At 26.3% G+C, this 14,427-nt stretch overlaps 2 protein-coding genes and 1 non-coding gene across 4 annotated transcripts in view; 2 read left to right on the top strand and 1 right to left on the bottom strand.

The window, feature by feature from the left end:
• The first annotated feature begins 1,800 nt into the window (after positions 1 to 1,800).
• On the top strand, positions 1,801 to 3,535 carry LOC134833585 (zinc finger TRAF-type-containing protein 1-B-like). Its single transcript, XM_063847950.1, has 3 exons — positions 1,801 to 1,986; positions 2,050 to 2,163; positions 3,269 to 3,535. Exons 1-3 carry the CDS (start codon positions 1,801 to 1,803, stop codon positions 3,533 to 3,535), a joined length of 567 nt encoding a protein of 188 aa, XP_063704020.1.
• Trnai-uau (transfer RNA isoleucine (anticodon UAU)) lies at positions 2,386 to 2,473 on the bottom strand. The gene is given in 2 exon segments: positions 2,386 to 2,421; positions 2,436 to 2,473. It is a non-coding gene; the product is annotated as a tRNA-Ile (tRNA).
• A 1,735-nt stretch (positions 3,536 to 5,270) lies between the features above and the next one.
• LOC134834493 (sodium/hydrogen exchanger 9B2) overlaps positions 5,271 to 14,427 on the top strand; it is a 29,498-nt gene continuing 20,341 nt past the window's right edge. The window contains exon 1 of one of the 2 annotated variants that reach the window (XM_063849195.1): positions 5,271 to 5,403. The gene's annotated coding sequence lies outside the window, so the exon portion shown is untranslated. Of the gene's footprint in view, positions 5,404 to 5,595; positions 5,757 to 14,427 lie in introns of those variants that run through there. The other variant, XM_063849197.1, reaches the window with a different exon arrangement.

Genomic DNA, 14,427 nt, shown 5'->3' with positions numbered 1-14,427 from the left:
GTGTGAAATTTTTGTCAAACATTCGTAAAACTGACCGAAAATTGTAGATATTTTGCGATACATTCAAAATTATTGTGATAAAGTTCGAAATTGAGCTCTTTAAGTAATTTTTAGAAGCTCAAACTGTTTTTTTTGCATTTCAAAGTTTTTTCATTGTTCAAGTTTTCTTTGAGTAAGTAGTAAATTTTAGTGATCAGCAACTCACAGACATTCTTCGCTCTTCATTCTACGAGTTTAAGTTTAATTTTTAAGTTTATTTTTGAACAAATTTTATATTTTAGTTTTAATTTTTTAGATTTTTTAAGGAAATAAAAGACAAATTTTTTAAATAAAATAATTTTTTAACCAAAATATTTTTTTTTTAATGAATCATCAAAAAGATGGAAAAATTCGCTTAAAGAGGAATTTTTTATTGCGTTTTTGTTTTTATCGCATCTTCGTAACACCTTCAAGTGCACATCAAACCAGTTCTGGCTGGATTTTAAGTCGAATTTTGTTAGAATTGTTATTTTTTATTAATTTGCGGTTACGGGATTTCCCAAAGAATCTTCGGGACGTCTCTTTTGTTTACAAAATTCGAACTTTTTTGCTATAAAAGGAGACCAAATTTGCAACGAAAGGCAAGTCAAGTAAGAACTTTCAAACAATTCGCATCAAAATAAGCAAAATAATTCGCAAAATGAATCAAAAGTTGATCGTTGTTGTACTTTTGGCATTGTTTGCCATGGCATTTGCTCTTCCAGCTCCTGAACCGTTGCCATCTCCCGTCGCTTATGCCTATCCAAGTCCCTATGGTAAGTGAATTTTATTGAAATTTTAATTTTTAATAATTTTTGTTGAATTTTTTTATAGGATATGGAGGCTATGGAGGATATGGCGGATACGGAGGATATGGAGGCTTTGGCGGATATGGAAGAGGAGGATATTTTGGCTAAAAATTTTGTTTTTTGATGAATGACAAGGATTTTCAACAGAAGTTGACATGAATTTGTTTAAAAAAAATTTTTTTTCAATAAAAATATGTAACGTTACATTAAAAAAATATTTTTTTTGTTAGAATTATGAGTTTTTAGTACATTTTTAGTACAAATTTCGATTTTTAGAACAACTTTTGTTAAGAAAAATATTCTTAGAGCAACTTTCAGAACAAATTATGACTTTTTAAACAATATTTTGTAATAATTTTAAACGTTAGAACATCATTTTTACCAAAATTTTATCTTTTTTAGAACAAATTTGGATTTTCAAAAATTTTTTAGAACAACTTTTAGTACAAAAAATAACTTTTTAAAGAAAAATTTTTAGAATTTTAATTTTTTTTAAATTTTTTTCTTAAAAAATTTACATATAACGCATATAGGTCATTCAATCCGCCTTGAATTGACTCAAAAATCAATCCCGATAACATCTTGGAATTCAATTTGCGACGCGTTAGTGCAAAAATGACGTTGCTTGACACATTTTACACGCAAAACTGAAGATTCTTCACGCACAGCGACTCCGAGAGCAACGAATCGTGCCGGATTAGTTAAACGAAGACGTTAAAAGGTTAGTTAACTCTCGTCTTTTAAACTTGTGAGACTATATTTTTGTGTAAAAATTGAAAGTGAACTTCACTTTTCTCGAAAATGACAATTTTTCGATGGGAATTTCGCTTCTGAGCGATCAACGTGAATGAACTTGAAGTTCTGCTCTTATTAATTTTGCAACAAATCGTTACTTTTGTTGTTCAGTGCAAGATAAACGTTTGACAAAACAACACGAAAAAATTTTTTTTTATAAAAATTAAAAAAAAAAAAAATGAATTTTGCAAGAAATTTAGACAGCGGGAACTCGTCGATGCGTTTTTGTCATTTGGCAGGAGGAAATTTGTTGGGATTGCATCTAAGTCGAGCAGTTTGGGATCCTTATCCGTGGGTTAGTGACGTCACAGTTGACAGTTCAGCATCAAAAGCGGGCATTAAAGTTGGAGATTTGTTACTTGAGGTAATTTTTTTTGAATTTTTTAATAAATTTTTATAAAAAATTTTACAAAAATTATTTTTTTAGGTAAACGGCGAAGATATTTTAGGCCAAAACGTATCAGAAGTCGCTCAAAAAATCAAAAAATCGCATCGAAATGAAGTCACATTACTTTTGTGGAATTCCGGCGCCGAACATAACGTGAGTTCTTTTTGTCACTCATTGATAAAAGTGCATCAACTGATAAAAATTCATCGATTGGAGGGGATTTTTTGTCTCTCTTCTATCATGCGTGCATTTCTAAACACACAAAAACTCTCGTCAATATTTTTTTCTCTCCTAAAAAAAAAGACAAAATGTTCTAAAAATAAAAAAATCAAGTTTTCGGGTGAACAAAAAAAAATTTTCGATAAAAAAAATATGTGCCCCACAGCAGGTTCGAACTGCTGGCCTCCGCATCGCCTATTACTGATTATAAGTACGGCGCTCTAACCGACTGAGCTAGTGGGGCATCTACTATACACCGCGCTTAACTACCGTCTTGAAATGGCGGGCATCGAGAGGGGAAATTCGCGTTACGTACACATACAATGTGTAGGCATACAATCGCATGGAAGGGATAGTTTCGTACGTGTATGGAGTTCTATAGTGCACGAGGAGAGGAGAGAATGAAGAATAGGGTGACTTTTCAATTTTTAGAATTATTTTATAATAGCATTTTGTATGAATTTTAACTTTTTGAAAAGTTTTTAGAAAAAAAAATTCGCTTTTAGTTCAAAAAATCTTAAAATTTTTCAAAATTTTAACTTTAAGATATTTTTTAGTACAACAATTAAGTCTTTAAAAACTTTTTAGTACTTCAAATATTGAATTCAATTTTACTTTAGGTAATTTTAAAACAAATTATTTTCGAAAAAAATTTTAATTTCGATTTACTTTTTTAAATTTTGAAGATTTTTTAGAAAAATTTTCGGAAAAATTTCGACTTTTGCGAAAAATTAACTTTGAGTACTAAAATTAATTTTTTTTAAATTTTCACCTATTGAACAAATTTTTAATAAAATTTATTATTTTGTTAAAAATTCTACTTTTAGGACAAAAATAAGCTAAAATTTAATATTTTTATCAATTTAAATTAAAACAAATTAAATTTCATCGAAACTCTCAAAATTGAAAATTCACCCTACTTTTCATTCAAGCCATCTATCCGTCAAATCTTGAACTAAATTTTTATTTGAATTACCAAATTTAGCGATTTCATGTGTTAACGACAGGTACTTTACTTGTTTTAATTATTTTTTTTCAGCATTGGAATCAAAATTCCGTTCCTCGTTTCGCGGGATGCATGCAACGTGTCGCCCAATTGCTCGAATGCCCAATTTGCCTCGATACCGTTCGTCGTCCCATCGTTCAATGCATCAACGGGCATCTCTTGTGCTCTGGATGTCGCAACAAAACGCAACAATGTCCCGTTTGTCGAGTGTCTCTCGAAAGCAACACTTCCCGATGTCTCGTCGCCGAAAAATTACTCGGACTTATCGTTGAAACATTTAAAAATAAAATAAATTATTAAGGAAAAAATTCTTTTTTTTTACACAAATTCACCGCAAAACTTTCAGTAAAGTGGATAATTTGCGGTTGATTGCCGCAACTCGTCACAAATTTACATAAAATTTTATTTGTCAGCTCGAAATTCGATCAAATGCACGAAAAATGAAAGAATTGAGAGAGAATTGGTGATAATGAAATGATATAAACATATTTGTTACGTAAATATTGGATGAAAAATAAATGAAAAGTCAATTGTTCACAAATATAGAGTGACGATGAAGAATGAGCGACGAGCGCGATAAATTGTCATGCGGCGAACAATTTTTTTAATAAAGTTCGTTTCGACGTTTGTTTGTGTGTGAAATTCAATTATTGTTTGGAAAATAAAAAAAGAGGTAAGTGCACACAAAAAATTAATTAGCATTTTATTTGTTTTTGACTATCGCGGAGTCGGCAGATGAGGGAAATTTTTAAAAAATTTTCAAATTTTTCTTTTTTGATGATATTTGAAGCTTGTTGTTAATTTAAAAAAAATTAATATTTTTTACCGCATTTTTTTTTTTATCAAAAATTAAAAAAAAAAATTTTAGATTTTATCGCAAAATTAAAAAAAAAATAAATAAATAAAAATTTAAAAAAAAAAAATTTCTAAAAAATTTTTAAAAATTTTCCTTTTTAATAATTTTTTTTCAATTAAAATTGAACAAATTTAAAAAAAAAAAATAAAATTTTGAAAAAAATAAAATTATTTAAATAATTTGATTTGATAATTTTTATGAATAAAAAAATTTAAATTTTTTTTAAATTAAAAAAAATAAATTTTAATTTATTTTTTTTTATTTTTTATTATAACTTTTTCTTTTATAAATTTTAATTATTAAAAAAAAATAATAATAAATTTCTTTGAAATTAATTTTTAATCACAAATCAAAAGTTTAACATAATAAAATAATAAAAAAAATTTAAAAAAAAAAAATTTTTAATTTATTTTTTTATTTAAAAAATTTTTTTGAAAATTAAAAAAAAAAATTTTAATTTATTTTTTAATTTTTTAATTAAACTTTCTTTATAAATTCTAAAACAAAAATAAATTTCAAAAATTAATTTTTAATCACAAATAAAAAATTTAACATAATAAAATAAATAAAATAATAAAAAATAATTTGAATTTCATAAAAAATTTTTAAATTATTTATTTATAACTTTTTTTGACAAAAAATGTGAGATTTTAGATTTTTTAATTTTTTTTATTTCAAGTAAACTTTTAGCTCAATTCTAAAGAAAAAATTATTATTTCATTAAAAAAATGAATAAATTTATTTTAATTAAACAATAAATGTAATTAAAAAACATATTTTAACCAATTTTCAACTCTTTTATGATTTCCGTTGAACCAAAAATTGCACCTTAACCGCCTCAATTGTTGCGTTAATTGCATTAAAAGACAAAAACTACATTGTCAAACGATAATTAACATCAAGAATAATTAAAATTTTCACAAAAAACGCCGCAACAAGAAAATTCAGATGAACCCCAATGGTTTTCATTAACCAACAATTGTCCATTTTTATGAATTTATTAAAAAAATTAATTTATTTCTTCGTAATTTTTTGTTTCAAATCGAAAAAAAACAAAAAAAAAATAATAATTTTTTTAACGAATTTCTGAAGAACAAAATTCATTCATAAATTTATTAAAATTGTCTCTCGTCGAAAAATTCTCTTTTAATTACTCTCTCTCTACACAAAAAACTCGCAGTACAAAGTTCCTTGTGTACCTAAAAAATTCCAAATGTAAAGATAAACAAATAAAAAAAGTCTCGTCGTCGTGTGAATTAGTTTGTTTATCAAATTAGACAACAAATAGAGTGTCGCTGTGACAAAACGACAGGTAAGCATTGTTTAATTTGAGTTAAGTTCATTATCGCAGAAAAAGGTAAACTTCGTCGATCGCGAGAGACAAACACGCAAAATGAGAGTCAATGTCAAAAATTTTTTACGTCACGAAATCAGCTGTGAAGCGCCCGCCATTCGTCGATTGTTTTGCGTTAATTGAGTTTAATTGAGAATTAAATTGATTTTGTGCCAAATTTGATGATTTTGCTTGGTTTGGACTAATTGGAAAGACTTGAAATTTACAAAAAAAAAAAAAAATCGTCATTCAGTGTGAAACGCCATTAAATTCATTTTAAATTATGCGAATGGCAACCTGATGCATTATTTAGTGCTCGTCTCGTGCAAAAGGTAGGAAGACTCGACAAACAAGAGAAATATTTTAAATTTGATATCCTGATGCCGCCCGTACGAAAATTTCGTGATGATGCAGGAGTAGGAACAGTAACTAATATAATAAAATACATAAAATCTAGCACACACTCCGAAACTGAAGCAATGTAATGTTTTTGGGAGCATCCGGTGTTCTGTGTCGTGCAGGTTGTAGACGAACTCAAATAGAGCTTTAATATGTTCCTTTCATCGTCAGAATTAAAATGATAATGGTTTTTAGTGTGTGATGCGTGAGGCAGGGAAGAGTATTAAAAGCTCTTGAAATTATTTTTGGAAAAAAATTTTCTAAAATTTCGTTTTTTTGAGAAAAAATTTAATTTTTATGAAATTTTTATAGAAATCGAATTTTTTTTTGTAATTTAAAATTTCTTAAAAAAATCTCCTTAAAATAATTTTCGAAGTAAATTTGAGATAAAAAAAATTTGAGATAATGATATGTTTTTAAATTTTTTTTCAAATATTTTTTAGATTTTTTTCTTCATAGGTACAGAAATTACAAAGAAAATTTTTTATTCAAGATGTTCTTAAATATTGAATATTTTGAAGCGAAAATTGTAAATAAAATTTGAATCAAAATATTTCTAATTAAAACAAATAATGATAAAAATCATAAAAAAAAATTAAAAAATTTTTAAATTGGAATAAAAATTAATAAATTCGTAAAAAAATTATTAAATATTTAAATTATTTAATTTAAAAATTTATTTTAATTTTTTTTTATTAAAATAATTATTTTTTTTTTAAATTTTTATATAAAATTTTTGTTTTTTTTTTTAGAGGTAAATTATAATTTTTTATAAAATTAATTAATTAATTAATTGGTTATTTTTTTTTCCTCAAAATACAAATTTAAATTGAAAATGATAATTTTTCCGTTCAATTATTAATTTTTTAATTATTTTAATTTCTTCATTTGATGATTTTTTGAATATCAACAATAAAATTTTTGAGAAATTTTGTATCTTTTGAAGGAAAAAAAATTAAAAAATATTTTTTTTTTTTTAATAAAAAAGAATAATTTTTGGGCATATTAACAAAATTCGCTTCAATAAGAATTTTAAATAATTTTCTTAAAAAAATTTTTTTTACACAGATTGAATGAAAATTCATAAAAAATGCCCTCAAAATGAAAGTTTTACAAAATTTTCAAAAAATTTTTATAAAAAAATTTAAATAAAATTATTTTTTTTAAACATATTGAATTAAATTTTATAAAAATGCGCTTAAAATGAAAGTTTAGGAAGATTTTTAAAGAAATTTTAAAACAAAAATTTCAAAAAAATAAATTTTGAATAAAAATTTAAACTTAATTTATAAATTTGTTTCAAAATTTCTTAAAAGTCAAAATTTCAAAAAAATTTTCTTTAAAAATTTTTTTAAAATAAAATTTTAATCAATTTTGAATCTTTAACAATTCAAATTTTCCTTAAAATTCATAAAAAAGTGAAAATTAATGCAAAATTTTCAAAAAATCTAAATTTTAGATAATTTTCTCATTAAAACCCATTGTTAATGACTTCAAAATCCATCTCTGACATCGTCCATCCTCCATATTGTGTGCAATGTGCAACAAAATTAAATATGTAAATTATGTGTAAATACGTAAATACCGATATAACACTTATCATTGTATGAACAGATGCCTCGTAACACTGCTCTGTGATGCACTTCGGCACAGGAATTTTGTTGTTGTTTGTGCAAGAGCGATGGCATGAATCGATAATATTTGTTGCAAATTTATGCAAGCCAGACCCGAGTTTGAGTCAAGTAAATAAATAATCAGGATAGCATCACATCAATTAAGCTCGAAAATTGTTGACTTTCTGTGGGCACATTGACAAATTTTTTTTTCGGAAGAGTTTAGACGAAAATTGGATGTCATTCGATCTGTCGTCAAGTCGGAGTAATAATATTTTTTTTTTATGTCTTCTCACTTATTTTCATGTCAGTTGGAATTTTTCTCCCCTTTTTTTATTGAACAATCGACAAAAAAAAAATAAACGAGAAAATTGAAATTGGCTTTCTTTACATTTATCGATAATATTCTCGTTTTTATTGAATTATTCATTTTTTTTATCTTCATCAACATCCTCATAATCGACGTCGTATCGACGGAAATTTTGTATTTGTTTGATCTCGCACAAACAAACAACGAGAAAAAACACACAATAGAGCAATTTCAACACGCACAGCGAATTTTCTACTTTAGTCACATAATAATATTGTTACGATTATCTCTTTGTGAAATTCGAAGCGTTTGTGAGAAAAATTTTTTATCTTTTTTATTGATAAAAAAATGTCCTTCCGTGAATTTTTTTTTAATATTTGTTTATTTTTTGGAAGAGAAAAAAATTAAAATTTAAAAAAAAAAATTTTTTTTTTTAATAAAAATAAAAAAAAAAAATTAAAAAAAAAAATTTTAATAAAATTTAAAAAAAAAATTATAAAAAAAAACGAATTTAAAAAAAAAACTTTTAATTTAAAAAAAAAAAAATAAAAAAGCAACGATAAAAATAAAAAAATTATTAAATCGAAATAAAAATTCATAAAAAAAATTATTAAATACCTAATTTAAAATTAATTTTAATAATTTTTTAATTGAAAAAAAAAATTAAATTTTAATTAAAATATTTTTATTAAAAATAATAATATAAAAAAGCAACGAACAAAAATTATTGAAAAAAATTAAAATTATTAAATCGGAGTAAAAATTCAAAAAAATCATAAAAAAATTTATTAAATAATTTAAAAAATTTTTAAATGGAAAAAAATAAAATTTTTATAAATAAATGAATTTTTAATTAAATTTTAATAAAAAAATTAATTTTTAAATAAATTTTTATATTTAAATTTCTTTGATATGCTTGGTTTGGATTAATTGAAAAAGATTTTAACTTTCAAATTTTTTCTTAAAAAAAAATTTTTCTATGAAAACCCCCCATTTTAAGTGATAATACTCTCAAAGTAACAAACAAACACACTCACATCAAGGCTCAAGCCAAAGAAAAAATAATCGCATAAAAATAATGTAAAGAAAATATTACAGGTATTAACCGTAAAGTAACGCAAAGTGAATGAATAAAAGAGATCATCATGGTGATGATGAAAAAAAAACCGAAAAAAAATTACACATGTTTGCGTTTACACAGGAAGACACACGAAATGCAGGAAATATTTATACAAAGAAAATTGCTTAACGCATTTCCGATAAATTTCATTCGTTTTCGTCGTGTAAAGTACTTCCTCTTGCCGCGAAAAGCTTTTAACGCGCTTTGGAAATATTTTTAAAAATTCTCCTATTTTCTTTCAATTCCCACGCCAAACAAAGTCCTTGAGTATCTTAATTCCTCGATGAGTGCTAAAAAAGATGACATTATAAAAAAAGCGACTTTCTTTGTTCTCCGCCTTTGAAGATGATGATGGTCTCATCACATATTCATTCACACATGTTTTTTGTTTGTGTCAATTTCGAGTGAAAAGTATTGTCAGGGGTGTGCTTTGCAATTTTCTCGTAAAAAATGACGATAATAACATTGGAATCGAATAAAAAACACGGCAAATAATGTTGTTAAGTGTGTATTTTGTATGCAGTTTGTTGTCACTTTTGATGTACGTGAACGGGAAGTTACCCCACAAAATTGCCCGTTTTCGATGAATTTATGTCTAAAACACTTATTGAATTGTTATTTATGTGAAAAGGTGATTGAAAAAATATTTTTTTTTTACAAATTTTTTCTCCCCCTCTCGTTTTTTAAAAAATAATATTTCATGATATTAAAGATAAATATTTTTTTATCTATTTTGATTCGAGTAGTATTGAATTTCAAGAGAATTTAAGATTTTATAATAGATTTTTTTTCAAGTAGTTTGATATTTTTTTAAATTTTTATCGGATTTTATCAAAAAATATTTTTTTTACAATATTGAGTGAATTTATTAAGAAAGTTTATGAAAATTTATTAATTTGGATTTTTTGATGTTAGAATTATTCGATCATGAGATCAAAATTTTGTTTTATTAAATACAGAGAGAGCTGCGGTTTAAAAATTTTGAAGTTTTTGTGAATTTTTATTTTAAATATGTTTTTTTTTTAGAAGTTTTGTATAAAAAATTTCTTTTTGTATAAAAAATTATTTTTTAAATTTTTATTTTTTGACGTTAGAAATAACTTTTGTTTTGGACTTTTTCTAAATTTTGCGTTTTCGATGTACAGGAGCCATTTAAAGATGTTAGCGAAAAAAATTGATGAAAAAAAATTTCTGCCAAAATCCTCTTATTATGAGGGTTCACATACCGATTTTTCAAAATTGAGTTATATTACCGTTCTCCGTCTCAAAATGAAGGTTTTGATGTTAGAAACAACTTTTGTTTTGGATTTTTTCTTAATTTTGCGTTTTCGATGTACAGGAGCCATTTAAAGATGTTAGCGAAAAAAATTGATGAAAAAAAATTTAAGTCAAAATCCTCTTATTATGAGGGCTCATGTACCGATTTTTGAAAATTGAGTTATATTACCGTTCTCCGTCTCAAAATGAAGGTTTTGATGTTAGAAACAACTTTTGTTTTGGATTTTTTCTTAATTTTGCGTTTTCGATGTACAGGAGCCATTTAAAGATGTTAGCGAAAAAAATTGATGAAAAAAAATTTCTGCCAAAATCCTCTTATTATGAGGGCTCACATACTGATTTTTCAAAATTGAGTTATATTACCGTTCTCCGTCTCAAAATGAAGGTTTTGATGTTAGAAACAACTTTTGTTTTGGATTTTTTCTTAATTTTGCGTTTTCGATGTACAGGAGCCATTTAAAGATGTTAGCGAAAAAAATTGATGAAAAAAAATTTCTGCCAAAATCCTCTTATTATGAGGGCTCACATACCGATTTTTCAAAATTGAGTTATATTACCGTTCTCCGTCTCAAAATGAAGGTTTTGATGTTAGAAACAACTTTTGTTTTGGATTTTTTCTTAATTTTGCGTTTTCGATGTACAGGAGCCATTTAAAGATGTTAGCGAAAAAAATTGATGAAAAAAAATTTCTGCCAAAATCCTCTTATTATGAGGGCTCTCATACTGATTTTTGAAAATTGAGATATATTACCGTTCTCCGTCTCAAAATGAAGGTTTTGATGTTAGAAACAACTTTTGTTTTGGAAATTTTGCGTTTTCGATGTACAGGAGCCATTTAAAGATGTTAGCGAAAAAAATTGATGAAAAAAAATTTCTGCCAAAATCTCTCTTAAAATTTTTGATGAGTTTTGGACTTTTTCACGTTTTCGATACAGGAGCCATTTAAAGATTTTTCAAAATTGAGGGCTTATGATTTTTCAAAATTGAGTTATATTACCGTTCTCCGTCTCAAAATGAAGGTTTTGATGTTAGAAACAACTTTTGTTTTGGATTTTTTCTTAATTTTGCGTTTTCGATGTACAGGAGCCATTTAAAGATGTTAGCGAAAAAAATTGATGAAAAAAAAATTTAAGCCAAAATCCTCTTATTATGAGGGCTCACATACTGATTTTTCAAAATTGAGTTATATTACCGTTCTCCGTCTCAAAATGAAGGTTTTGATGTTAGAAACAACTTTTGTTTTGGATTTTTTCTTAATTTTGCGTTTTCGATGTACAGGAGCCATTTAAAGATGTTAGCGAAAAAAATTGATGAAAAAAAAATTTAAGTCAAAATCCTCTTATTATGAGGGCTCACATACCGATTTTTCAAAATTAAGCTAGATCACGGTTCTCCATCTCAAAATGAAGGTTTTGATGTTAGAAACAACTTTTGTTTTGGATTTTTTCTTAATTTTGCGTTTTCGATGTACAGGAGCCATTTAAAGATGTTAGCGAAAAAAATTGATGAAAAAAAATTTCTGCCAAAATCCTCTTATTATGAGGGCTCACATACTGATTTTTCAAAATTGAGTTATATTACCGTTCTCCGTCTCAAAATGAAGGTTTTGATGTTAGAAACAACTTTTGTTTTGGACTTTTTCTTAATTTTGCGTTTTCGATGTACAGGAGCCATTTAAAGATGTTAGCGAAAAAAATTGATGAAAAAAAATGATCCTCTTATTATGAGGGCTCAAACTGAAAAATTTCTGCTCAAAATCCTTTATTATGAAAAACTGAAATTGAGTTATATTACCGTTCTCCGTCTCAAAATGAAGGTTTTGATGTTAGAAACAACTTTTGTTTTGGATTTTTTCTTAATTTTGCGTTTTCGATGTACAGGAGCCATTTAAAGATGTTAGCGAAAAAAATTGATGAAAAAAAATTTCTGCCAAAATCCTCTTATTATGAGGGCTCACATACCGATTTTTCAAAATTGAGTTATATTACCGTTCTCCGTCTCAAAATGAAGGTTTTGATGTTAGAAACAACTTTTGTTTTGGATTTTTTCTTAATTTTGCGTTTTCGATGTACAGGAGCCATTTAAAGATGTTAGCGAAAAAAATTGATGAAAAAAAATTTAAGTCAAAATCCCCTTATTATGAGGGCTCACATACCAAAATTTTTCAAAATTTTAAAGATGTTAGCGAGAGGGCTCTAAAATTGAGTATTTACCGTTCTCCGTCTCAAAATGAAGGTTTTGATGTTAGAAACAACTTTTGTTTTGGATTATTACCGTTCTCCGTCTCAAAATGAAGGTTTTGATGTTAGAAACAACTTTTTTTTCTTAATTTTGTTTTCGATGACAGGAGCCATTTTTTAGCGAAAAAAATTAAAAAAAAATTTTGCCAAAATCCTCTTATTATGAGGGCATTTTTCAAAATTGAGCTATATTACCGTTCTCCGTCTCAAAATGAAGGTTTTGATGTTAGAAACAACTTTTGTTTTGCGTTTTCGATGTACAGGAGCCATTTAAAGATGTTAGCGAAAAAAATTGATGAAAAAAAATTTCTGCCAAAATCCTCTTATTATGAGGGCTCACATACTGATTTTTCAAAATTGAGTTATATTACCGTTCTCCGTCTCAAAATGAAGGTTTTGATGTTAGAAACAACTTTTGTTTTGGATTTTTTCTTAATTTTGCGTTTTCGATGTACAGGAGCCATTTAAAGATGTTAGCGAAAAAAATTGATGAAAAAAAATTTCTGCCAAAATCCTCTTATTATGAGGGCTCACATACTGATTTTTCAAAATTGAGTTATATTACCGTTCTCCGTCTCAAAATGAAGGTTTTGATGTTAGAAACAACTTTTGTTTTGGATTTTTTCTTAATTTTGCGTTTTCGATGTACAGGAGCCATTTAAAGATGTTAGCGAAAAAAATTGATGAAAAAAAATTTCTGCCAAAATCCTCTTATTATGAGGGCTCACATACTGATTTTTCAAAATTGAGCTATATTACCGTTCTCCGTCTCAAAATGAAGGTTTTGATGTTAGAAACAACTTTTGTTTTGGATTTTTTCTTAATTTTGCGTTTTCGATGTACAGGAGCCATTTAAAGATGTTAGCGAAAAAAATTGATGAAAAAAAATTTCTGCCAAAATCTCACATCTTTTTCATTATGAAAGTTTTGTTTTGGACTTTTTCTTAATTTTGCGTTTTCGATGTACAGGAGCCATTTAAAGATGTTAGCGAAAAAAATTGATGAAAAAAAATTTCTGCCAAAATCCTCTTATTATGAGGGCTCACATTTTTTCATTTTTTGATGTTAGAAACAACTTTTGTTTTGGACTTTTTCTAAATTTTGCGTTTTCGATGTACAGGAGCCATTTAAAGATGTTAGCAAAAAAAATTGATGAAAAAAAATTTTCAAAATTTTTTCAATTTTTGTAGATCACGGTTCTCCGTCTCAAAATGAAGGTTTTGATGTTAGAAACAACTTTTGTTTTGGATTTTTTCTAAATTTTGCGTTTTCGATGTACAGGAGCCATTTAATGAAAAAAAATAAAGATGTTTTTGGACTTTTTCTAAATTTTGCGTTTTCGATGTACAGGAGCCATTTAAAGATGTTAGCGAAAAAAATTGATGAAAAAAAATTTCTGCCAAAATCCTCTACTGATTTTTCAAAATTGAGTTATATTACCGTTCTCCGTCTCAAAATGAAGGTTTTGATGTTAGAAACAACTTTTGTTTTGGACGTTTTCGATGTACAGGAGCCATTTTTTGATGAAAAAAAATTTCAAAATCCTCTTATTATGAGGGCTCACAGAGCGATTTTTCAAAATTGAGCTATATTCCGTCTCAAAATTTTTGCGTTTTCGATGTACAGGAGCCATTTAAAGATGTTAGCGAAAAAAATTGATGAAAAAAAATTTCTGCCAAAATCCTCTTATTATGAGGGCTCACATACTGATTGTTCAAAATTGTGTTATATTACCGTTCTCCGTCTCAAAATTTGTTTTGGACTTTTTCTTAATTTTGCGTTTTCGATGTACAGGAGCCATTTAAAGATGTTAGCGAAAAAAATTGATGAAAAAAAATTTAAGTCAAAATCCTCTTATTATGAGGGCTCACATACTGATTTTTCAAAATTGAGTTATATTACCGTTCTCCGTCTCAAAATGAAGGTTTTGATGTTAGAAACAACTTTTGTTTTGGATTTTTTCTTAATTTTGCGTTTTCGATGTACAGGAGCCATTTAAAGATGTTAGCGAAAAAAATTGATGAAAAAAAATTTAAGTCAAAA

The sequence above is a fragment of the Culicoides brevitarsis genome, chromosome 3 (genome assembly GCF_036172545.1).
Source record: "Culicoides brevitarsis isolate CSIRO-B50_1 chromosome 3, AGI_CSIRO_Cbre_v1, whole genome shotgun sequence".
NCBI lineage: Eukaryota > Metazoa > Arthropoda > Insecta > Diptera > Ceratopogonidae > Culicoides > Culicoides brevitarsis.
This window is presented reverse-complemented; position numbering and strand designations above follow the sequence as displayed.